The sequence below is a fragment of the Ovis aries genome, chromosome 5 (genome assembly GCF_016772045.2).
Source record: "Ovis aries strain OAR_USU_Benz2616 breed Rambouillet chromosome 5, ARS-UI_Ramb_v3.0, whole genome shotgun sequence".
In the NCBI taxonomy this organism is placed as follows: domain Eukaryota; kingdom Metazoa; phylum Chordata; class Mammalia; order Artiodactyla; family Bovidae; genus Ovis; species Ovis aries.
In genome coordinates, this window is record NC_056058.1 from 32,066,964 (window position 1) to 32,094,609 (window position 27,646).

Sequence of the window (27,646 nt, forward strand, 5' to 3'; positions counted from 1 at the left end):
AAAAAAAAAAAGTCTGTATAGACACATTATCTGCATGATATGTAGTGTACAAATAATGAATGAAGATAGTTCATAGCATCAGCTGTGGGACTTGCAGAAGCATAGCCTACAATCCTCGCTTTCAGGTACCACCATAGTATACTGCTATACTCATAGTAGTATACTATGAGAAGGATTACAACCAGGCTTGAGATGGGCCTAAAAGTTTATATGGTCCTAGAGTATAAATAAGCCAGTCACAGGCCACTTCATGGAGCCCCTCAGCATTCCAGGGGCTCCTTAGCCCATCTTAACTACATGAGATCTCACTGTAATAGTTCACGATTATGAAGGAAGGGGAAAATCCTTGAGCTAAAAACTATTCTGAATGCTCCCTATACCACATTGGTAGATAGATGCTTGACTACAAATAAAAGGATCCTATCACTTGGGACTTCAAGACAAAACACATGAAAATCCAAAAATTTTCAGCAAACATTCACTGGGATACCATATTTCTCCAGCATCTCTAGAGATTAGAATATTCTATAAAATAAACATATAGTAGAATATAAAGAAAGAATGCTCTACAGATCAAAGTAAGGCTAGAATAGTCTATAAAATAAAGGTAAAGAAACAATGGTGAAAGTTTATTAATAGCATGTTTCATGATTCAAAATATGAATCGCTGTCAGCTATGGAATGAATGTTAGTATCCCTCCAAAATTCATATGTTGAAACCCTAATCTCCAAACAATGATGGTATTTAGAAACAGCTTTTTGGAGGCGATTAGGTTTAGATGAGGTCATAAGAGTAGAGCCTCCATAATGGGATTAGTGTCTCTCTCTAAGAAGAGACATGAGAGAGATGATCTTTCTCTCTGCCTTGTGGGGAAACAGTAGGAAGGAAGCCATCTGCAACCCAGGAAGAGGGGTCTCTCCAGAACCCAACCCTGCTGGAACCCTCACATTGGACCTTCCAGCCTCCTCACTATAAGAAAATAAGTTTCTGCTCTTTAACCTACCCAGTAGATAGTATATTTGTTACAGCATCCTGAACTAAGATACCCTCATTGTTAGAAGCAATGGCTTCTCAGTCTGTATGATGGACGATGAGAAAGAGAATTGATGTATACTCACTTCACTGTCCTTTCACCTATAGAGAAACACAGTGAAACCTGAAAAAGCTACACATTTTTCTGTCACGACATAGACACTGGATACTTAAAAACATGCTGACAGATCTGGCTGACTAGCAAAGTGAGTCCACAAAAGTGTTAGCGCTTTTATTATGTGGACATAAAAAAAGAGAAAATTTTCTAATCTAGAAAAATATTTTTACTCATCTTTAGTAATTTCACCTTACCTTCCCCAACTTTACTTTAAGAATTAAATTAAAATTGGACCCTGCAGTCTCTTAATAGGCCACAGAACAGAAAAGTTTGTGCCATGATTAAGAAAGTAGTTACACAACAAATACAAAAGATATGGCAAAAAATATTTCTTTTCCCTTTCTCTCTTTAACACCTAACTTTTCTTTCTTCATAAAATGGTAGTAAGGTTCTTTTGGAGCTCCATGTAAGTGAATGGAAACATGACTGCTTTCTCTCTGCAGCAACTTGGCTTATATTGGATACCTTGCCAGGTTGCTAATGGCACTCTGATAGTACCTTTGATTGCCAGTTTTATATACTGAGAAAATAACTATGATTTTATACTGATAATTAAGAGTGGTAATCCAAAATGTTAATTTGGGGGAGGGAGGAAGAAAAATGATTTTAAAGCTGTTAAAATATAATGATAATTACTCAAAATTTTAAAATATTTCATTTAACTTGATGTACTTTCTTTATGTTTAAGAGGAATTTGAAGATTAAAGAAGCATACAGCTAAGGCAACTGTTTAAAGTACTAATTTTGGGTGTTACAATGAAATCTTCAAAACAGATTATTTTCATTTTAATTAATTTTTTTCATCTCTAAAAAACATACATGTCTGAGGGCCATGAAACCCATTGAACATGAAAGTTGCTCATTCATGTCTGACTCTTTGCAACCCCATGGACTATACAGTCCATGGAATTCTCCAGGACAGAATACTGGAGTGGGTAGCCTTTCCCTTTTCCAGGGGATCTTCCCAAGCCAGGGATCAAACCCAGGTTTCCTGCATTGCAGGCGGATTCTTTACCAGCTGAGCCACAAGAGAAGCCCATGAAACTCGTTATTTCCCATTAAAAAAAAAAAAACAAAACACCTTACTGAAGAAGGTACCTACCTTCAAACAGACAGGCTTTAGTTATAACAAGGATACTTTATTCCTATTGACAAAGAGTTATCTTAGAATATTATAGGGACAGGACTTACTCCACTTGGCTGCAGTATTTTCACCTTTAGTGATATGCCACTCAAACACAGCGCCAACTTTCTTTACCACCTCTTGCCCAATACCCTGAAGGCGGCGACCTATTTCTTCAAACACAAGGGTACTCTGAAGCCCCGCACCCTAGCAAAAACAGAAAAGATAATCATTTCATTTTAAAAGATATGTAAAAAATGACTCAAGGGGAAAAACTATCACAAAATCAATGGGCAATAAGGTAATTTTTTTTAAAACCTGCACATAAATAAGGCAAACTGGTTTTTGTTACCCTACTCTTCTTTCACACCTTTCTATTTATTTATGTCATCCAGAACCTCGATCCCCTTAATAAAAGGATTTTACTTTTATCAGAATTCAGAAGTAATATTTTACAAGTAGACTAGGAACTAACTTAACAACTTATATCCTAATAGACTTCAGCAGGAAGATACTGGACAAATTAATCAACTTCTATGATCTCATTTGTTCATTTGTAAAATGAGACTAACTTACATGAAACTTGAATTTCTTTCTAGCTCTAAAATTTCTTACGTTTTTGATCTTAGATTCTTTTTAAAGAGATTTTAATTTTCATTCAGTTATGTGATAATATGGCTAATGAAACACAAATATGGATTTGAAAACTTCAACATTACAAAGTTAATATTCTGGAGACAGAATATAAATATTTTTATTAATTTCAGCATGTTAATAGACAGTAATACAAATGTTTTAATAAATAATATATGCTACTGCTTTTATATATGCACTGAATACTTTATATAAATTTTTAAATTGAAAAAAAGGTACAAGATATTTAACTTTTTAACCTTTCTCCAAAATACTATTTACTTAAGATTTCTTATTAAACAAGTGATTTATTTACTCTGAAACTAGAAAATCAATTATATTCTCTTAAAAGATACTCTAGTATCACCACAAAAAAAGTTTTTTAGAAATTTGTAATTTGCAAAATATTCCTTTTCTTCCAAGCAGTTCTGAATTAACGGTCTCTAGTTCAAGAATTGTTCTTGCCTGGAGAATCCCAGGGACGGGGGAGCCTGGTGGGCTGCCGTCTATGGGGTCGCACACAGTCGGACATGACTGAAGTGACTTAGCAGCAGCAGCAGCAGCAGTTCAAGAATTAAGAATCTTCCATAGCTCTGAATTTTCTAAAGTAGACTGAACACTCTTCAAGTGATCTCAACTGAAATTCATAAATCAGGCTATAACTTGGATGCTGTGCTGTGCTTAGTCGCTCAGTCCTGTCGGGCTCTTTGTGACCCCATAGACTGTAGCCCGCCAGGCTTCTCTGTCCATGGGAATTCTCCAGGCAAGAATACTGGAGTGGGTTGCCATGCCCTCCTCCAACGGATCTTCCCAAGCCAAGGGATCAAACTCAAGTGTCCTGCACTACAGGCGGATTCTTTCTGTCTGAGCCACCAGGGAAGTCCAAGAATACTGGAGTGGGTAACCTATCCCTTCTCCAGGAGATCTTCCTGACCCTGGAATCAAACCAGGGCCTCCTGCATTGCAGGCAGATTCTTTACCAGCTGAGCTACCAGAGAAGGCCATGACTTGGATATCAGTGGTTATAACCTACCTCAGATGGTGTCTTAGCTGAAATAGCAGATGCTGGCACAAGATCCACATATGCATTTGAAATGACGATGTCTCCAGTTCCTTGGACCTTATAAAGGGTATGAGGGGGGAGGGGCGGAAAACAGCTCACTCTGATGAGGCCAATGAAAATGAAATTTTATTGTGAAACACTATGAAGTCTTTTAAAAGAAATTCACATTTTTCTTCATATGAAAGAGAAAGTCATCCAAATTAAATAAATAGTTCATAAATTAAATGTCAAAAGGAATAAACATGAAAGCTTACTGACTTACTAAAATTGTAATTAACCCTAACCATAGAATCTACTGAAGCCTTTCTCAAAAATACTTATGACCAGGTCCCATCTCCAAAGATTCCAATTTAAATGGTCTGAGGTAGAGTCTGAGCATTGGTATTTGGAGGATATATTTTGCAATATAAGTATGTCTAGTGGGGAGCCAGGATGAGAATTACTTAATTCTTATAAATAGTAAAAGGCATGGCACAAAATTCACATGAGGCAGGGTACTCAAAGTGTATTTGTTTGGTTAATACACAACAAAACTGGGTAGAAACAGACCTTCTATTTCAAATAGGAACTATACACAACACAAAGTAAACACCTGAATAGCCTTTTTTCAGAATATTCATTAAAAGAACTCAAATTCTAATTCCTGATATGGCACCTAAAATTATTCCAATAGTATTCTTTTATAAAATTATGGTATTGCTAAAATGTAAAGGATAATGTCTAAAACTTAAGGTAGCACTTATTAAAACTGATTTTTAATAATCAGGAAGATCATTCTCCCGTACTTTCCATTACACTTCAGAAAAATAGATCTTTCAAACAATTTCTTCATTTTATTTCAAATTATATACAGTGGAAAACATGAAAGGAAACAATTTATGAACAAAATACACTTTAGAAAATTACTCTCTTGTAACTAAGGAAGGGAAAGGATTTCCACAAATAGCTAATAGAAAAAGAATACCTCTAATCACTGGGGGAAAAAATAGCAAATATACTGTTTAGATAAGAAGATGTGCTTAGAATTTATTAAAAATACAAGAATGTATTATATTTAGACATTAAACTATTACTCAACTCTTTAAGTTTTTATCTATATGAATTATTTCTATATTGTTCATTATGAGAAAATAGAGCCCATAATTGTTTTCATGGTCCTTAATTCTTTTAGAGTTCATAATTTTATTCAAAAAATAAACTTACATGAAATAGTTAGAAAATAAGAGGGTTCCGAAATATGTGGTACAAACATTTATTCCAAGAGGATTTCAGAGGAAAGCCAGGATGTGTGTTTGTATGAATGGGGGAAAGGGGAGTGGTAAGGGAATGCCTCTGAGGACAAGGCAGAGCTTCAACTGATGCTGAAAAGACAAAGGAAATTTGAAAAGTGAAATAAACAGTGTGCATAAATGAATCAGGAAAATGATACTGAGAGCAGCAGGAAGTAATAAGGAGTAAGGCAGCCATACAAAGAACAGTTCTGGAAAGATATTTATTTATGAAAGAAATCACGGTACAGTTTAAAAAAAAAAAAAGTGAGGACCTAGGAACTGAGTGCTGAGCCAGGCAGACCGGGGCGTATATCCCAGCTCTACCACTTTCCATGTGACCATGAGCAAATTATTTAAAAGAGCTGACCCTATATTTTCCCAAATTAAAGGTAGAGTTGTGATGCATAGTAGAGATAATGGGATAGGCTGCTCATAGGTACTCAGTAACTATAAGCTGCTATTACTGTTGGTGGTGTTACTTAAACTGCTCAACACATGACATTTATGTAGTACAAATGATCAGGCCAAAAGGTATCAGCCTGGTCAACTGTATTAACAAAAATTATCTGTAAAAAACTTACAAAAGGAGGACTGTATGTCCTTTTAGTATTTTACTGGAGCACTGCTAACAGCCTCACCCCCAAAAGCACTTAACTCTATAGGGAGATATACTTTAATTTGTCATTACTTACTATTGATTAAGCTCAGATTCTGTGACATAAGATGTTAATTTGTGGGTTTCTGTATGATCAAGATGCATATGATTTCTGTCTAGTAGAAAATATAACCATAAAGGATACGGTTTTATTGTTCTATAGAACAATTAACTTGTTTTATCTCTTAACTCAATAAAATTATTTTAGAATGCCTTCCCCATTGGACTACATAAACCCTGTTTTTACTACTTCTCCTTTGAACCAGATTTATCATCTTGCTAACACTCCCATTAAGGAATTAAAGTTTCATCACGTTTTCATTTTATATCTGTCTATGAATCATGCCTAAAATGTTCTGAAGATTATATTCTGACAACCTGAATGATAAGTTGAGCCAAAAAGATATGGTTGGTTGGATTTTCAGAATTGTTATGTTAACAGGCACCAATTTAGTTGAGAATAAAACAGAAAATAAAACACAAGGTACAGAGTCATCTTATTTTCAATTGAAAATTACCACTGATTTTTTTTAATTCCTAAGTTTCACTTGATATCCATAGTTATTAACCAAAAGAATGCTAGGATAGAACATAATTACAGGATACAGTGAAGCAGGTAATGAAACAACGTACCTCTAACCACCTCACTCATACCTTGGTTTGGAAATGGATTCTATTTCCTTCCTTCCACATCTCAGTCTGCAGAGTCTGTCCCGGGTATACTGGTTTTGCAAAACGAACCTTTAAAAGAAAATGTGTTTAAGGGTTAAAAATGTTTTAATATAAAGTTTTTCCATTTGGGGAGGGAGGTAGTTTCGGGTGGAGGTTGGAGAGCATAAAAGGAAGAAATAGGTTTGACAATACTAAAATTCACAAAAACAGTAATATGATAAAATTAGTAAAAAAAGGTTGTAGTTAGTATAAGTTAATTGTCTTTCTAAGTATAGAATCAATAAATAGTTCACTCTTGACAAATCAAGACACAGAAGAATAACTACATTAAGCAAAGTTATACAGGCAACCATTAGTATGACTAAAAGGAAGCAATTAGAAGTGGTACTAATTAAGTCTGGGGAATAAGATCTGGGGTTGGCATATAGGAAAGAATAATTCTACTTTCTATTTCATAATTTTCTACATGATTTTATTTGTTCTGTGTACATATTATTGGACAATAATAAAAACTTCATAATAATCACTATAAAATGATTTTAATAACAAGAATAATCAGTGTTACCAAAGACAAAACATCATAAAATAAATTTCCACTGCTGCATGGAATACAAACTGATAAAGCTTTTTGGAGTTATTTGACACTGTCTTAATGATTTTTTTTTAAGTGTATGTCTTGATTTATGCAAAGATACTGTGCAGAGACAGTTTTCTTTGTAATTTATAATGGATGAAAACTTGAAGCTAACATACTGATATAGGTTTATGTTTATTAACATTGAAATGCAGCCAGTTAACATTTTTAATTGAATTAAGGTAAATAATAAAATATTAAAACAATACATTTGAATCAGTTCTAATGAGGTGGATGAAACTGGAGCCTGTTATACAGAGTGAAGTTAGCCAGAAAGAAAAATACCAATACAGTATACTGACGTATATATATGGAATTTAGAAAGATGGTAATGATAACCCTGTATGCGAGACAGCGAAAGAGACACAGATGTATTCTGCTGCTAAGTCACTTCAGTCGTGTCCAACTCTGTGCGACCCCATAGACAGAAGCCCACCAGGCTCCCCCATCCCTGGGATTCTCCAGGCAAGAACACTGGAGTGGGTTGCCATTTCCTTCTCCAACGCGTGAAAGTGAAAAGTGAAAGGGAAGTCACTCAGTCGTGTCCGACTCCTAGCGACCCCATGGACTGCAGGCTACCAGGCTCCTCCATCCATGGGATTTTCCAGGCAAGAGTACTGGAGTGGGGTGCCATTGCCTTCTCCTACACAGATGTATAGAACAGTCTTTTGGACTCTGTGGGAGAGGGCGAGGGTGGGATGATTTGGGAGAAGGGCATTGAAACATGTATAATATCATATATGAAATGAACTGCCAGTCCAGGTTTGATGCAGGATACTAGATGCTTGGGGCTGGTGCACTGAGACAACCCAGAGGGATGGTAGAGGGAGGGAGGAGGGAGGGGGGTTCAGGATGGGGAATGCGTGTATACCTGTGGCGGATTCATGTTGATGTATAGCAAAACCAATATTATAAAGTAATTAACCTCCAATTAAAATAAATAAATTTATATTAAAAAAATAAAATATTAAAACAAAATAATAACAATAATTTTTTAAAGGTAAACCACAAATTTTTGTTAAGGCATATACATTGATATATGTATGCTCCTAACTACTTGATAATTTATATAATAATCAATCTGCTAAAAATATAATTCAATAATAATTCAATCTGCTAAATTAATTAATTAATTCAATATAATTCAATCTGCTAAAAATATTCTTCATGTTACATGTGTATTAGAGGTATTTATAGCCATGTAAAGAAAACTTGCTGAATACCAAGTCAATGAAATAGTAAAAATAATAATTTCAGTACAGTACCTACTTTATTTATTTATTTTTCCTATCCAAGCCATTTATTTGAAACGCCAACTATATGTAGGATAAAGTCAGTGTTACACGCTTGTCAATAACAGTAGAAAAATAGAACCAGTGAAAACCTCTGTATAATCGTAATGGAAGTACCTACTTTAAATGAAGTCACTAAGACTCCTTCTTAGTTACATATAATATATATTTATATATATTTATAAATTTAATATAGACTAAGCATATTAAAAAGCTTTGTCATTACTTTGTCAACAAAGGTCCACCTAGTCAAGGCTATGGTTTTCCAGTGGTCATGTATGGATGTGAGAGTCGGACTGTGAAGAAAGCTGAGTGCTGAAGAATTGATGCTTTTCAACTGTAAGTGTTGGGAGAAGACTCTTGAAAGTCCCTTGGACTGCAAGGAGATCCAACCAGTCCATCCTAAAGGAGATCAGTCCTGAGTGTTCACTGGAAGGACTGATGTTGAAGCTGAAACTTTAATATTTTGGCCCCCTGATGCAAAGAGCTGACTCATTTGAAAAGACCCTGATGCTGGGAGGGATTGAGGGCAGGAGGAGAAGGGGATGACAGAGGATGAGACGGTTGGATGGCATCACCGACACAATGGACATGGGTCTGAGTGGACTCCGGGAGATGGTGATGGACAGGGAGGCCTGGTATGCTGCGGTTCATGGGGTCGCAAAGAGTTGGACATGACTGAGCGACTGAACTGAACTGAACTGAAGACTCCTTCTCTTCTCTAACACTAAAAAGGAACAAATATTTAAATTAATAATTTACATATACCTTAATTGCCTTGAATCTCGACACGTCATTATCTGCAAACTGCTGTAAAACATGCCTGGCAGAAAATCCAAAGGTACATAATCCATGTAATATAGGCTTATCGAAACCTAAAAATAAGAGAGATAATTTAGTTAGATAAAGACACATTTCATGTTTAAAAACCAACAACGGTTAATTCAGAACTTCAAAAATAATTTTTAAACTGCATTCACCTGATTCATACCATGTTATTTTAAGAAACATGAAAAATATTTTATAAACAATACTTCCTGGGGGAAAAATTATGAAATAAACAAAGAAAGAAAAAAAAAAACAAGAAAGGAGTGTCAGAGATCTGGGGACACAGAGAATTATTTTGTTAGATTTGGCTGTAACCATGAAATCTTCCATGGTGATTTCAATATCCATGTATGCAGACGATCCTTCCTCAACCTTTCAGTTTTCTGCTCTCCCCTCCAATGACCTTGCCCTTCATGCTCTGTCCTCCAATGACCTTGTCCTTCATAACTCAGATATTCATCCCCATGGTCTTATCACAGACCTTGCCCTAGCAGGAGCTACCTTCCACCATAATTTGAATTTCAAGGACACCATTTTCTGAATACTACTTCCTACCTTTCCATATCCTTTGCATAAACATATTAGGAAAGGGCTATTTTTTAAATGTCACCAGTTAAACTGCCAGTCAGAAGTAGCAATGTCTTTATTATTTAGATAATTGAGCTAATATTTTCATTGGCACATATTATTAGCAACTCACCTGCTAAGCTAGCAAAGTTAGGATCAATGTGTAAGGGATTCCAATCTCCACTGAGGCGGTACAAAGCAGCCTGTAGAGAGAGAATTATAAAAGTAACTAGCATATCAGTGCTTTCTTATAATACATTAACATAAAAACAGAAAATATGACTGGTTATTGCATGAGAAATGCATCATAATATACCTAACTCTAGCTTTGATTAAAAAATAACTATTTCTAACAAAAAAGGTTAAGTGTAAATCAAATGCTTTTTGTAACACCTGCCACTGAAATCAGTTGGGAAGGGATGAGGACTGTGCAAAAATAGCAATGGGAACCAAGAACTACATCTGGGAATAACACTGGTTACCACTGCCTAAGGAGAAATTCACAAAAAGGAATCCATCAATCTACTCTCATTAAAACACAATGAAGACAAGGTGTAAATGTTAATAGTGAAGTGAAGTGAAGTGAAGTTGCTCAGTTGTGTCCCACTCTTTGCGACCCCATGGACTGTAGCCTATCAGGCTCCTCTGTCCATGGGATTTTCCAGGCAATAGTCCTGGAGTGGATTGCCATTTCCTTCTCCAGCGGATCTTCCCAACCCAGGGATCGAACTCAGGTCTCCCGCATTGTAGACAGATGATTTACCGTCTGAGTATAGCTTCTTCTAAACAAGCAAAATTTATGCCAACTTTCTTGTGGGGTGTTTTAAATTGAAGCCTATAACCCAATACTAGACACATAAACATCAAACACTTCTAATAAACTTTCAATCGACTGGGTGCACTAAATCCTGAGATCAGCTCATCCTGCAAAAAAAAAAAAAAAAAACAACAGACTAGTAGCCTGCCATTAAGATTACATTTCTGCTTAGTCCAGATCTTCACATCACTTCTGTACTTAGACAAGGCAGGGTTAGCAAAAAGAGATAACAGGGCTTCCCAGGTGGCTCAGCAGAAAAGAACCCACTGGCAATACAGAAGATGAGGGTTCCATCCCTGGATCAGGAGGATTCTCCTGCAGGAGGGTATGGCAACCCATTCCAGTATTCTTGCCTGGATAATCCCATAGATGGAGGAACCTGGAGGGCTACAGTCCACAGAGCAGCAAAGAGTCACAGATGACTGAAGCAACTGAGCAGACACACACAAAGGTAACAGCAGGATCAAAAATTCACTATACTTGTCAGCATTTAAATTGTGCACTGGTCAAACGAAAAAAAAGTACTTTTCAGTACTGAAGGAAAGACAATTCAAAAAAAGCTTAGAGTAAGTATTTTAATGTATCTGTGTATTAACTTTGAGTCTGCCTCAAGAACTTTATCAATTGCTATGTTAAGCTTTCCAAGACTATTAAAATGTTGTGCAAAGGCTAGCCATGTCAGCATACCTGATTTTCCTAGTGTTTTTTATTTTTAATTATTGATTATTCTTTTTTAATAAATTTTATCTACAGAAAATAACATTTCCTACAATTCACAGGAAAATATCATTTACTTTTTAATATGTTTTATATAATTTTTAAAAACTCTTTCTCTTTCCCATCACTCCATATGATAGTTTTCTAAATTATTCACTTTTTCAGTGAACCAGTGTTTTTTCCCTTTACATGGCGTTGAAAATAATTAAATCAAATCAACAATTATCAAATAGATGTGATTTACAAGATTCTGTATAAGTTGTAGAGGGTTAAATTTTTAAAAAAAATAAAACACTAGGCAAATATGCATCATCATGTTACATATAAATAGAAAAAATGACGAACTTCAAACCCCAAATCCACAGCTGGATTTGAACTTCAGTCTGTCTGATGCCAAAACCAATAATCTATTCAGTGTCTGACACCTTCTCCTTTGGTAATTTAATAAAGAATTACAATTTTAATGGATAGCATAACCAATATTCCAAAGATTAACTTTATTTAACAAAGATGATAGCTAAAATTCTAATTGTTAGAATAAGTAGTATAAGATATGTAACTGGGGAAACTGAAGATATGTGTTTTCTTTCTTTCCAAATACAAAGTCTGACATCTGTTACCTTCCTATTCTTTGGTCTTTCTAGGTTATTGGGGATGAATTTTCTCTTTATTAATTATGACAAACCATGAACCATACTTGTAATAGCACATGAATTTGCAGATCAAGAAATTCTCCTAAAGAAATGAAAAACAAACTATTCCAGAAGTGACATTGGTAGAGCTAAAACTATGATTGCCAGTTTTCTTACTGACTAAAAAATGACTCATTTAATTTAAGTGCCTGGCAAACAGTTTATGCTATAGTGGCATAATCCATTCCATCCCCACTTCTCCTTAAAGGCCTGTTCATCCATAATCACCTCCCGCCATTCTCCAATGCGAATTCTCTAATTCTTACTCCTTGTACATACATCAAGCTCTTATCTGCTATCATTACTAAGTTCTTATCCCCATTCAGGCAAGTTTTACATCTCTGGTAAGAGAATATCTATACACCAATTTAGTTCAGAAGTCTCATTTTCCTACCAAACTCTTTTGAGTATCATTCTCTAATAAGTAACACTTCTCTGAATGTCTACAGCATTTACTCTACAATTCAAAGCCTTGTCTTTAATCATTCATTGCTTAGAATAGATGCCCTAGTTATTAAGACATATACACATTATTTCTAAGTGTACTTTCAGTTCCTTGTCAATAGATCACACTTCTTGATTTGTGTCTCCTACAGTACAGATCTAATTTAAAACAGCTCATAAATCCCCTGAACTTTATGTAAAATTTTATGCAAAATGTTTTTAAACAAATTGTACATAGTTTTTAATCACATTCTCAAATGACCATGTGATACAAATGGCCAGGAACCTCTGTGAAATGATGGGTGCCCATTATTCATACAAAAAATATGTGTTAACTTATAAACTGCTCTTTGTCACACAGCAAGATACTAAAGTTGGCTAAAAGCTAATGAAAAGTTCTATTCATCTGAAAAACCAGAAAAAGAAAATCTTTCTGCTTACTGTATAAAGAAACTCAAGTCATGGAAACTATTCAGCTTTTCTTATCTACAGCAGATACATTTTATTATTTCAGAAACCCAAGAATAATAATGGAGCATCACTGGGCTTTGTGAACCATGAAACCACAAAATCTTTTCTGTTCTTCAGTGCCACAATAAAAATTAATTTCACTATGAAGCTTTAATTAAATATAAATATGAGCGTTTTCTTAAGAAGTTGATAAGAAATAGGGATGGGAAGAATATTTAAAGGCAAAAACTAATCTGAGATAAAAAGTATTATTCTATCACCCAATTATATAGTGTTTAAAAAAAACACAATTACTACATTTCAAACTTAATTCTTTCTAGCTCATGAAATTATATTTCTATTTGTTAGCAAACATAAATCCTACAGAAGTTTTCATATCAACATGTCAAAATTAGTATCCAAAAATAAGTGAATTTTATAAATAATCTGCTGTCATTACCTGCATTACTTCAGAGCTTTATGTATTCTATTCTATATCTGCATGATTAGTATTCTGGCTATCTTAAAGAAGAACCTTCATAACTCTCAAAAACAAAGTTGCTGTTTTCATCTTCAAGGTCACCTTTTGTTTAGTAAATAAATCTTTGCATGCTTACAGTATCTGTTAACTGACAGGGTATTTTATCTCCTTCATCAGAAAACATACTATTCATGCCAAACAGAATAGATTAAATCACCTAATCCTTCTAAGATGCTTTATTGTATCTGTCCACTAAAGTTGGCATAAAATAATCTGTCTCTACACAGTGCAGCTCAGCTTTCTTTTCCAACAGAAGAGAGGATAACTGAAATCTGCCCTTTATTTTATCCTGTTCTCTAAAGTTTTAACGAAATTCTTCGCAAAGCTAGGCAATCTCTTTAAGGCAAGCAATCCACACCAACAAAACATGATGCTTTCTCAACTGACTTGTGAAAACCACTTTTTATTTTCTTTTGATATCTAATGGAGAAAAACAACCGCTAAGTAAAATTCACAAAGAATGAATTTCAACTACAGAAATATGCCATTATTTCTATTATGTAGAATTCTTTTGAGTTCTTAGGACTACTTTTGAATTCATAGGATTTACAGGGTATCAAGAGTTACAAGTTAAGTGCCAGAAGCCAGGTGGCTTTACCATTTTTCAAAAACACCATGTTACCTGATTAAGTGAGGTGGTATCTGTAAGGACAGCATCAGGAGGTCTATCAGGTATGGCTACAGCTACCTGAAATTAATTTTAAAAAAATGACATGTGAAACAGTTAACAAAATAATTGTTAGTCTCTTTACCGAAATTGGTATTTGACAAACAACCATGTTTCAACGTACAATTGTTTCTCGGTTTCCAGGACACCAAAATTTGCAGATGCTCAAGTCCCTTATACAAAATGGGGCAGTATTTGCATATAACCTATGCACATCCTCCCATACACTTTAAATCATCTCAAGATTACTTGTAATACCTACTATAATGTAAATACTGTGTAAATAGTCTGAGAATTTTCTAGAAATTTTTTTCTGGATATTTTTGATCCACGGTTGGTTTAATCTGCAGATGCAAAACCTGCGGATGTGGAACCTGTGGATATGGAGGGCTGACTGTAATTAAATCTGTAAGCTGGATAAAAAGCAGATTTTTTTAATACATTCAGCACATAATGACCTTTAAAATTCTGTAACTGTGAGCTTCGTCTACATTGTGATTTCCCTGAAATGACTCTGTATAATGAAAGGAATTATATAACCAGGTCCATTCTCTAGGCAACAAACATAGGGACTCTTCCCAATGGAAAAGAATACTTCTTTCCAGGGGAGGTCTTTGAGATCAGTCTTTGAGGTTTGACCAACTCAGTGAACGTGAATTTGAGCTCCAAGAGATAGTGTAGGACAGAGGAGCCTGGCATCCTGCAGTTCATGGAACTGCCAAGAGTCAGACATGACTTAACAAATGAACAACAAAAATGATGCCATGACAACTCTTCTTAGCTGTCTCCTGGCATGGTTCTCTAGCAAACTTCTAGTTGGACTAGTTTACTTACTGCTTCCATGGAGCTACCAGACTCCTCTTGATTATCACTAAAGTAACTTTGTTTTTGAAACCATCCTTACTTTTGGTTCCAATTATTTGGTTCCAAAATGAGTCAGTTTCCTTGGGAAGAGCTTCAGAGCTCTATTTTTAGAGCCTGCCTTGGCCCCCAGGCAAAACATCTGCGCCACTGCAACAGAGATGAGGGCAAGGACAGTGGCCCACTTCTCTCCAAGTGACATCCTCACTTTACAAGAAGGGGACTGAGCAGGAGTAGGAGCTTCTGGTCTTCTCAGCTTGCCTCTAGCAGCAGGGAACCCTCATCCCATGAGCAGGCTGGGGCAAGAGTTATCAGAGCCCTAGTATTCTTAACATGCCATCGTAGAACAACTCTCCACAGTACAAGTGGGGGCTGGGTGGAAGAAGAGAACCCCATAACTCTCGACCACTTTTACCTGTAATAGAGCTTCTGCTTCATAAGTTAGGGAAGGCAGGCGTGGGGAATAAGAAAAATGAGTGGCCTGCTCTACCTAGGAAGATAGTGTGGCCCTATTCTGAGAGCTGAGGGCAGAGGTGAAGGTCAGGTTAAACTGGAGTAAAATCCAAATTACAAAATATTTTTGGGAAAAATATGGTTTGGGGCAGATTTTGAGAACTCAACAATAATTTGAATTGTTTTATTCATAAGAAATATTCTAGACATTTAATGAGTGAAGATTTTCATTTATACCAGGATCTCTTGTACATGTTAGGTTTTTCTAAAGAGCTTTGGGTACAGGCAAAGTTTGCACAAGTAAAGATATTCCAGTAATTATCTCATGTCAGCACTTCAAATCCAAGAACATATTCTGATTCAAGGAAGTATAGATTACTAAAGCCCTACTCTATGAAATTATACATATAGTAAGTTCAAAATACAGATAAGCATCCTTAATGACAACACGTATGTCATTTATGAAGTTGTAGCCTACCTTGGCTTTGTCTGATGTCCGTTTTCCACTGAAGCCTCCAGAACCAACAACAAAGATGGAGAACTGATTATAACATATAAGTTCCTCCCCAGAGTAAGTGTAGACTGAAAAGTAAATGAAAGAAGAAAGAAAAGAAGTTATTATCAAAAGGTATAACCAGTTAACCAATACATGATCAGCAATCCCTGTAAATGTTTCAGAAACGAAATTCAATTACTAAAAGGTTTCGCAACTTAAAGACACCCAAGTTTGGGTTACAGAACACTCATTTTAACCGTACACACTACCAGTCTCTAGAAGGCAGAGAAAGGAAGATCTTGACAAATCCTTTCTTATCTATGAAACAGCAGTTCCTCTACCTTCTTCTAAAACTCCCCAACTGCCCTTCATACTTCAGTTCTCTCCTTCTCAAACTTTTCAGACAATTCCACTATAAAAAGCAGACTAACACATCTGAAAAGATTTTTTATCACTACTAATTATTAAAGAAATGTAAATCAAAACTATGAGGAAGTACCTTACACTGGTCAAAATGGCCATCACTCAAAAGTCTACAAATAACAAATGCTAGACTGGGAGCGGAGAAAGGGGAACCCTCCTACACTGTTGGTGGGAATATAAACTGGTACAGCCACTATGGAAAACAGTATAGAGGTTCCTCAAAAAACTAAAAATAGAATTGCCATATTATCCAGCAATCCCACTCCCGGGCATATATCCAGACAAAACTATAATTCAAAAACATACACGCACCCCTAATGTTCATAGCAGCACTATTTACAACAGCCAAGATATGGAAACAACCTAAATGTCCACCAACAGATAAACGGATTTAGAAGATGTGAGATACACACACACACACACACACACACACACACACACACACACAAAATGTGTGTGTACACACAAAATGGACTGCTACATAGCCATAACAAAGAATGAAATAATGCCTTTTGAGCAACACAGATGCACCTAGAGATTATACCAAGCAAAGTTAAGTCAGAGAGAGATAGACAACTGTCATACGATATCACTTATATGTGGAATGTGAAATACAAAACAAATGAATGTATCTACAAAACAGAAACAGATTCAGAGATACAGAGAACAGACTTTGTGGTTGCCTAGGGAGAGAGGAGGTGGTGAAGGGACAGATTGGGAGTTTGGATCAGCAGATGCATCCTATATACAGGATGGATAAACAAGGTCATACTGTATAGCACAGGGAACCATATTCAATATCCTGTGATAAACCATAATGGAAAATACAAAAAATAATGTATATATGTATAACTGAATCACTTTGCTGTACAAGAGAAATTAACACAACATTGTAAATCCACTAAAATTCAGTAAGATTAAAAAATAAAATGCAGATAACCACACTCTAAAATTTTCAAACATTCTGCTGAAGCCCTCAATAGAGCCGGAAATATAAAAGAGGAAGTAGCAAGAATGAAGGTATAAGCTTCTGGAAGGCAGGATCGTGACTCTTCTGCTCATATCCACTCCCAGCAATTAGAATAGTACCGGGGACAGAAAAAGCACCTAATAAATATGCATTAATTAATGAATCAATGAACAAATGACACGAGTGAGCACGTTAGTGAATAAGTAATAAATGAAAGATAGCTGTTCCTCTTCACAACATATTCAGTATAACCTCTTAGGTATGTATTAGAACAAAATGATAAAACCTATATTCCAAATACCAGATTAATATTAAACTTTCCACTGCCATTTCCAAAATTTTTTTATAATCTTTCTTGTTTTTGTTCTTAAACTTTAAAAGATAAATTTTAAGCAAGGTATCTTTGGCTTATGTTTAATTACTAGTATTTCAATATTTATTAAACTACTATAATCTTTTTTTCCACTGCAAATAAAATGTGGCTATGGTGTTTGAACCACATTCAATACGTCTGAATGTGCAAGGTTAAAAACCTAACTACCATTTATAAGAATGATTCAGGGGTCAAATAGGTTCCCAGCTCCAAAGAGCTAACATACGAAAGAATATTTACAACACAGCCTAATTATCAATTGAGGGTTGTCTTTGTATTCATTCCTGCTAAAACATACTCCAAAAGCATAATTCCCCACTAGACCAGCCACATTTCTCATCTCTGCTTTGGTTATGTTGTCACAAATCCCCTGAAATGTCCCACTCTCCTAACCTCTTATTTTCTAAAAGAGTTTATAAATTTTTAGAATGCTAATTTTGCTTTCTCACAAATTGGAAGATAAATAGAAACTTATCTGTCAACTTCTATGGTAAAGTATACTGCATACAAAGGCTATCAATTTAACAATATTATTATAAGAACTGGAAATTAGTTACCATCCATAAGAATTACTAAACCGGATCCTTTATCCAGGATATCAGCAACAATTGTTTCACATCTAAATTTTCCTAAAATGGAAAGTAAAAATAATAAATGTATAATAAATAAATGAGACTGTTTTAAAAGCCATAAATAATATATTATATGAAGACATGAGAGAATTTAAACATAGCTTCCACTGGAAATTCAGCATAACTAAATAAATGCATGGTTTACAACAATTTTCAATATGATGCTGAGTCATAAACATTAAAAGCAATCATAATGCCTGAGTTAGCAATTTGAAATATTAGTAATTCTGACAAATTAGGTGGTAAAAAGTAACAATTTTCAATCATTCAATGAACATTTGTTAAGCAAACAGTCAACACCATTTACTCCATTCCTTATTGAACCTCTCTATTGGCTTCAATGAGACAATGTTTCCTTCTAACCATTTTGTTCTTTCATGGACTCTTCTTTCCATCATTTAATTGGTGACCTCTTGATGTATTATCCTTGTTTGAGAGTGAAACCATAATCTTTTTTTCCAACCTGCTTCTCTCTTTTGTTCCCTACATGAAAGAATGGTACTATCCACCCAACTGCCATGGCAGAAACTTCAGCATGACACCTGCCTCATAAATTAGTGTCTAAATATGTGACAAGACTTGAGTAGGCAGACATCGAGAGAAGTCAGAAGATACAAAAAGTTTTTTACTTCATCCTGAAATCTACAAATAGCCATCTGGGCTTTTTAATAGGGAAGTGACAAATATACTTACATTTCAGAAATAATATTCTGGCTACAGTGAGATGAACAGATCTGAGGGGAGCAAGAATGCAGGCAGAGAGAACACTTGGAAAATGAGAGATAATGGTGATTGAAATGAGGTAGACAGAAATAGGATCCTAAATGCACTGAAGGGAGAAAATCAAAGATCTTGGTACCTGCCTGGTATGAAAGATTATTTTAAAAAATAAAATAAAATAATGCTGAGGTTAACTAGGTTCCTGTCGCTTTCATCTCCTAAGTTGCTTCTGATTCTTCCACTTCTATCTCTCCACCACCTTTGCCTAAGCTACCATCATTTTATTTCAACTACCACAACAGACTTCTAACTAGTTACCGGCACATTCACTCTGACCAACTTTAACACATGCTCCATATTATGTCTGAAGCTATTTTTTTCCCAGAGTCAACCCAATTATGCCAAATCCTTCTATTTTAAGTTCTAATGGTACCAAGTATGTTTCATCTGTACTGTTTATCACATATAGTTGTAATTATACATTTATTTGTGTGCTTTTTTTTTTTATTATAGGCTACCCTCCCCAACAACTAGGTTATATGCTCCAAACGGGCACAGTCTAGATTTGTTTCATTTTCCATTTATTCATAACCCTGACAGAAAGCCTAGATGTTAGGAAGCAACTGATAAATAACTGTCAAACTGCAGGTGATATCCCGAGATAATCAATTCCACATTTAAACAAATACCAAGCCTACTCCTTTCATATCCCTACAGTTTCTCCACTTATATCCCTATTGATGCCTACAATCCTTTTCAATCAACCACATTCTCCAACCTAGATTATTACAAAGGTCTCTTACAAAACCTCCTTCCCTCTATCTCATTCCCTTAGCAATACAAGCATTACAAACAGGAGCCAGAGTTGATGCTTTCTAAAATCCACATTTGATCATATCTCTCCTTACAGTCCTTCAGTGGTTATCTATCGTCTTTAAAATAAACACCAAACTTCCTCACATAACCACACACTGCACACTGCCTCAGATAAAAGGAACTGTGTAAAAACAGGGTGTAATACCAAACTGAAGACTCGAACTGAGATGGTAGAGTAGGAGGACACAGAATTCACCTCCCGCATAAACTCATCAAAAATACACCTTCACTGAAAGTTAAGTGGAGACTAACAGAAAGACTCCTATATAACCAAGACTATAAGAAAGACCCACAGGTAATCAGGTAGGAAGTGAAGAAAAGCAAACAGGTAAGGACTGTGGAAGAGGACTCAAAGGAAAAGGGAGATGGTATAGGGAGAGACCTTCCTGGGGGACTGAGAAATTTAAGCCATATATTGGGTGTCCAACAAAGGGAAGACAAGCCCCCATGGCTGGCTGGAAGGCCACTGGGACAAGAGGGTTATGGGAAGCCTGGACTCCAGGAGTGAGTGAACACTTACTTATTCTCAAGGCAGGGCAGAGAGGGCATACTGAAACCACCTGGGTGGCTGACTGGTTTTCTACAACTGCTCTGGTTCCCAGCCTGAGCCAAGGGAACACTCCAGCACCACTCACATCACATCACAGCTCCACAGTCTAGGCTTCCATGATCAAGGAAGAGGCTCAGCTATAAGATGCCAAGGACATCCAAACCCTGAACAGGGAGGGGGCAGCCACTACTGGTGAATGCACAGGGGGCCCAGGTCTCTAATGGTGGCCAGGCCAACAAAGCTTATGCTCCAGCACTCACTGAAATACCCATACCAGCCGCTCCTGCTCCTCTACTGAACCTCTCTGGGGCAAGGGTGTCAGTGCTTGAAGTGGGAAGAGCACACACTTAAAGAGAACTGAACCAGCTCAGACCCAACCCTCAGGGCTTCTGCTCCAACAATTAGAGATCTGCCCCTGCCACTAATAGGGGAGTGGGGGGACAGCAACCAAGTTAAGGCGAAGCCCCACCTAACATCTGACTCTACTCTTCCATCTCCAGCCCCACCCCCTACAAAGGTGATAACTGTCAGCACACCCTGAGGAAAGACCTAAATTGTGCTCCCATCAAATCCAGCTCTCCCATCAAAGCCACTGGGCACCTGCAGACTGTATAGGGGCACACCCACAAAAGAAAAATCGTAAGTAATTGTTTCACCTAATTTCAATAGATAAAGAAATAGGTAAGCAAAATGAAAATACAGAGGAGTCTGTTTCAATTGAAAGAGCAAGAGAAAATTCCTGAAAAAAACAACAAACAAAACAGAAATAAATAATTTACTAGACAAAGAATTCAAAGCATTTGTAATAAGAATGCTAACTGAATTAGGAAAGAAAATAGACAAATACAATGAGAGTTTTAACAAGGAACTAGAAATTTTTTAAAAGAACCAATCAGAGCTGAAGAACAGACTAACTGAAAACAAAAATGCACTAAAAGGAACTAACAGCACACCACCCTTATGGCAGAAAGTGAAGAAGTAAAGAGCCTCTTGATGAAAGTGAAAGAAGAGAGTGAAAAAGTTGGCTTAAAATTCAACATGTAGAAAACTAACATCATGGCATCTGGTCATATCACTTCATGGCAAATAAATGGGGAAACAACGGAAACAGTATTTTTCTGGTCTCCAAAATCACTACAAATGGTAAGTACAGCCATGAAATTAAAAGATGCTTACTCCTTGGAAGAAAAGCTATGACAAACCTAGACAGCATACTAAAAAGCAGAGACATCACTTTGCCAACAAAAGGTCCACCTAGTCAAAGCTATGATTCTTCCAGTAGCCATGTATGGATGAGAGAGTTGGACTATAAAGAAAGCTGAGCGCCAAAGAATTGATGCTTTTGAGCTGTGGTGTTGGAGAAGACTCTTGAAAGACCGTTGGACTGCAAGGAGATCCAACCAGTCCATCTTAAAGGAAATTAGTCCTGAATATCCATTGGAAGGACTGATGCTGAAGCTGAAACTCCAATAGTTTGGCCACCTGATGTGAAGAACTGACTCACTGGAAGAGACCCTGATGCTGGGAAAGACTGAGAGCAGGAGGAGAAAGGGACAGAGGATGAGATGGCTGGATGGCATCACCAACTTGATGGACATGAGTCCAGGCAAGCTCTGGGAGTTGGTGATGGACAGGGAGGCCTGGCGTGCTACAGTCCCTGGGGTCACAAAGAATCAGACATGACTGAGCAACTGAAGGGAACTGAACTGAGGTGATACAGAAAAACACGTATGTGATCTAGGAATATTGGAACTCACTCAATCAGAACAGTGAAAAGTAAAAAGCAGAGAACATTTTAAGGGATCTTTGGGTAATATCATGCATACCAACATTACATTATAGGGGTCCCAGAAGAAGAATAGAGTAAAAATTTATTTGATGAAATTTGGCTGAAAACTTCTTAAGCCTGAAGAAGGAAATAGATGTCTAGGTACAGGAAGTACAGAAGACCCTAAAGAAGATAAATCCAGACAGACCCACACCAAGACATACCATAATTAAAATGGAAAAAGCTAAAGGGAGAATTATAAAGGTAGCAAAAAGAAAAAGAGAGGGTGATATACAAAAGAATCCCCATAAGGCTATCAGCTGATTTTTCTGCAGAAACTTTGCAGGCCAGAAAGGAGTGATATATTTACAGTGCCAAAAGGGAAACCTACAACCTAGGCTACTCTTCCCAGCATGATTATCCTTCAGAATTGAAGGAGATATAAAAAACTTTTTGGATAAGCAAAAATCAAGAGTTCATCAATACTAAACCAACCCTAAAATAAATGTTAAAGGGTCTTCTCTAAATAGAAAAGGAAAGGATATAACAAGAATTAAGTATAGAAAAGGAAAAAATCCCACTAGTAAAGGCAAATATATAGGAAAGACAGAGGCTCAAATACTTAAATAAGCTAGCACAAAGTCCAAGAAACAAAAACCTGTAAAATCAAGTATGACTACAACAATAAGTAAAGAGATAAACATGAAGATGTAAACTATGACATCAAAAACACAAAGTGTGGGGGAAGGGAGTAAAAACTGTAGCTCTTTTAGAATGTGTCTGAACTTAAAGGATTGGTTTAAAACAAATATAGCTATAGATCAATGTATATGAATTCCATGGTAACTGCAAATCAAAAACCTACAACAGATACCCGAAAACAAAAGAAAAAGGAACACAAGCAAAAGAAAAGCACAAAAGCACAAAGGAAGAAACTTAAAAGGAAAAAAAAACAAAACAGGGAAGACTACAGGAACAACCAGAAACAAGTAACACTAACACTGAAATAGAACTATTCAGCCTTAAGCAATCAGAATCTTATAATTTTTAATAAAATAAAGTTGTTTAGTAGCTAAGTCACGTTCAACTCTGTGTGAACCCGTGGACTATAGTCCACCAGGCTCTTCTGTCCATGGGATTCTACAGGCAAGAATACTGGAGTGGGTTGCCATTTCCTTCTCCAAAATAAAATAAAAAGATTTAGAAAAAAATTAAAGTACAATTCTAGTTATTTGCTAACCTCTACATTACATAATATAAAATGATAGACTTTTTTTGTGTTTCACCACCTTATACAGTCAGCATATAAATATTCTGACATCAGAATAGCAACACAAAACAAATACATCAAATTAAAGTGAAAAAATGAGAAGCTCTACTCAACAAGTAAGATATAACTGAGAAAAATAAACTGATTATTAAGACAGACTTGATTTTACTTACTCTAAAAGAAAATATGAAAAAGTTAATTACAAAACATCCTGTATCTTTTAACATTCTTTACTTTACGAAAATCAGTACCAACACAAATACCTGAGAAAAGAACAAAGAATCCATGGGACTGATTATACACATCCATGATTGATTATACAACACTAAGTTTAAGATATAAAAAGAAAATTCTCCTTTCAGTTGCTGTTCAGATTTTAAGTAGTTTTTTGAAGTACTTTATTAAATAAAACTATTCAAATAGGATGATATTTAAGTAACCAAAATAAGTACTAGTTAACATTGATATGGGGATTCCTGGTGGCTCAGCAGGAGAGAATCCACCTGCCAATGCAGGAGACGCAGGTTCAATCCCTGGGTCAGGAAGGTCCCCTGGAGAAGGAAATGGCAACCCACTCCAGTATGCTTGCCTGGGAAATCCCATGGACCCAGGAGCCTGGCGGGCTAAAGTCCTTGTGGTTGCAAAGAATTAGACATGATTTTAGTGACTAAACAAAAAACAACATCAATATACACTAATGGTTGACATGTGCACAAATAACTTACAATGGAATTTATTTAGTCACTTCTCTGCCAGTTTAACACATTGACACAGTTTGGAAGGTTAGTCAGAACATAAAATTATGGTATGATCAAGAACTCACCTGTTCTGGGCATTGGTTTATATAACTCCAAGTACTGTTCCCCATGAAGAATCTACATTAAGGTAAGCAAAATTTTGTCAGTAGACTTCCTTACTCCATAGGCTCTTCTATGAATACTGCTAATCCTAAGGCATTTTACTGCCCACTTGTTCACATGACTACTTCCCTCAAACTATCTATCTCAGTTTGGCTCTTATTCCTTAACTATATTATTCAGAAATCATCAGTCCCCCAGTTTAAAGACTACTGGCTCTCTGGAACAGAGAAGATATGTCTTCTTTCTTGACATTCTTAATCCTTGCTGAGTGATAATCGTGGATTATTTGCCATGGAGACACTAAACTCAGTATATTCCCAGGGCTCATCACTGTGTTTGGAACATACTGGTTATCCACTACATATCTACTGAATAAAAATAAACAAACTGGTCAGTACTAGTAATTTCAGGTGATACCTGGCAAATACAAAAGACTCGACCAAAACACCAAGATAAATACTAAAGCCATGGTTACAGTAAAAGCACTATCAATGTCAACATTTCCTTAAGTGTTATGTCTTACAAATTACCTACTAAGAGTAAATACTAAAGACCCTGTGTAATTTCACAGCCACATTAACCTCAATTTATCAAAACAAGAATATAAGAATATAATACAGGAAAACAAGTGAACAAAAACAGGAAAAAAAAAAAAACCTGACCACATATTCAAATGACCACACTCCACTGCTATGGGACAGTTTAATTCCCAGTCTTCCTCAGAACCCAGAAAGGAAACAGAATGGGGAGGAGGATAGTGATGAGAGGACAAATGAAGGATAGCCTCAATATCATGTCTGGAAGCTCAAGGCTGGGAAGACTGGGATTCAGATCCCAAGATGGCTATCATTTCCAGTCACATATTTTGAATACCATTCGTGATGTCCAATTCCTTTCAACTCCAAGGAAGAATTCTGAAATATTGGCTTTAATTGTTCAGAAGGACATTATCCAAACAGGAGAACTGCATGCAACAAATGCCATGGGAGAGTGACAGAAACAACAAACTGCTTGGCCTATATTTCTTGCCTCCCTCCCAACTTCATCAATTAATAAAAAAGTGTAGATTCTCATGGACTCAGAGAAGCAAGGAACTAATGATTCTCTAGTTAAATGGGTTCTCCAATCAATCAAACTCACAGAAATCAGTTTAAGGGTCTATGATTCAACAGTTATCAACTGGGTTTATGACCTGAACCTTACTTCAAGAAATAAAATATATGCTACCTCAAAAACCTTCTCACAATTGTTTGCTCCTTCCTTCTTGAAAGGAGCAAGAAGGAAGGTTTCTGCTTCTCAAATACCACATTCTCCTGGCATTCCTCATACCTCACTCAGTCTCTTTCTTCCCAGTCTCATTCCTCCCATTCCTTCCTTTTCATTCATTCCTTCCATCTCACTCCTTCCCAGTCTCTCTTGTTAACTCCTCCTCATCTTGTCAACCTGAATTCATCAAAGGATCCCCAAACTCAGGATTTTCGCTACCTATATTCATACACTAGTGATTTCACCTAGTTTCATGTCTTTAAATCTTACTTAAATGCTAAGAATCCCAGGAGGACCATCCCCCAACCTCTAAACTCATATATTCAACTGCCCACTTTTGATCTCCACTAAAACCAACTCCTGATCATCCCCACCTTTAAGTAACTGTACACATCTATTTTATTATACATAGTAATATGTCATATGTAACTACCATACATATTAAATATATTGTATATAATTAATTATAAATCATACATAGATAGGAGAAAGCAATGGCAACCCACTCCAGTACTCTTGCCTGGAAAATCTCATGAAGAGAGGAGCCTGGTGGGCTGTAGTCCATGGGGTCACTAAGAGTCGAACACGACTAAAGTGACTTAGCAGCAGCATACATAGATATATATGCATATACATCATCCCAGTTAACCAGACCAAAAACCTTCATCCTTGACTCCTCTTTCTTTCCATGCACATCAAGCCTCGTGCTAGAATTACTATAATAAACTCCAAACTGGTTTCTCTGCTTCCATACTTGGCCCCCATATAATCTATTCTCTACAGAGGAGCAAAAATGAGCCTGTGAGTGAATATAGCCGGATCATATCACTCCTCTGTTCAAAGCACTACAAATGGCCTCTCATATTAATCAGAGTATGAGCTGAAATTCTCAAGTGACTACAAGGCCCTCTTCTCCTATCACTGCCCCCTTGCTCATTTACAGCTGTACTGACCTCCTTGCTGTTCCAAAAATAAGCTAAGTATGTGCCTGCCTTGGGCCTTTTTCACCTATTCTCTCTGTTTCATGTACTCTTTCCTCTTGCTCCTTCATCACTATGATCAGGTAATAACTATCATACAGAACTTATATATAAGGAAACTGAAGTTTAGAGAAGCTATTTACTCTTGGTCAAATAGCAACTAATGACAGAGAGAGAATTAATAACATTATGCCAAGGTTGCAGGACTGTACATAATTGTTGTTTTCTTCTTTTTGCTTGCCTTTTCAACTGCCTACCCTTCTGTTCTTAAAAAGAAAAATCAAAAGACATGTTAAATCTTTATTCTTGAATCAACCACTACATACTATTGCATTAATGCATCACATACACACACACATTGATAAATGTGACATTTATCAATCATATTACAAGAAACAGAAAAACAAAATAAAGATTTCTTATTATGCATACCTTTGCTAAGTTGATTGAAAGCCCAGGAATCTCTGCTAATCCTCCATTCATTATAGATTTCTGAGCAAGAATAACTCCAAAGGTTGGCAAACAGGAGAAATCAGAACTCCCTTCATAAATAAATTTCATATCTTTTGGCTCCTTGATTGATGCTCCCACTCCAAGGGCATACATAATAGTGTCCAGCTCCGCATAAGAAGAATAAAATGGAGGAAGTTTATGACCAATAGCTCCAGCCTGTGGATCAATTGTAGAAAATCATTTTTTCATTGATATTCTTATCAAATTTTAACTTTTCAAAACTATTAACTGTTACATAGTTTTGTAAATAGAATGGTGTATTAGTTAATGTGATGGAATATGTTTCATTACATTTCATTTTTTAATAAAAACAACTAAAAACACGTGGAAAAAGACTTCATTTACAAATAAGTACTTTTTTATAACCCACATCCAAGGTAAAGAAACCCAAGTAAGACAGTAGGTGTTGCAAGAGGGC

The 27,646-nt window shown here is 36.1% G+C and overlaps 1 protein-coding gene across 1 annotated transcript in view; it reads right to left on the bottom strand.

Annotated features, from left to right (window-relative positions):
• The window catches only part of HSD17B4 (hydroxysteroid 17-beta dehydrogenase 4), a 102,643-nt gene that overhangs the window by 15,689 nt on the left and 59,308 nt on the right, over positions 1-27,646 (bottom strand). The window contains exons 13-22 of the mRNA XM_004008685.5: positions 27,148-27,384; positions 24,433-24,484; positions 18,351-18,422; positions 16,010-16,113; positions 14,173-14,238; positions 10,023-10,092; positions 9,263-9,369; positions 6,551-6,637; positions 3,941-4,027; positions 2,343-2,481 (exon numbers count right to left, since the gene is read on the bottom strand). Of these exons, the coding sequence (XP_004008734.3) occupies positions 2,343-2,481; positions 3,941-4,027; positions 6,551-6,637; positions 9,263-9,369; positions 10,023-10,092; positions 14,173-14,238; positions 16,010-16,113; positions 18,351-18,422; positions 24,433-24,484; positions 27,148-27,384 (1,021 nt within the window). The remainder of the gene's footprint in view (positions 1-2,342; positions 2,482-3,940; positions 4,028-6,550; positions 6,638-9,262; positions 9,370-10,022; positions 10,093-14,172; positions 14,239-16,009; positions 16,114-18,350; positions 18,423-24,432; positions 24,485-27,147; positions 27,385-27,646) is intronic.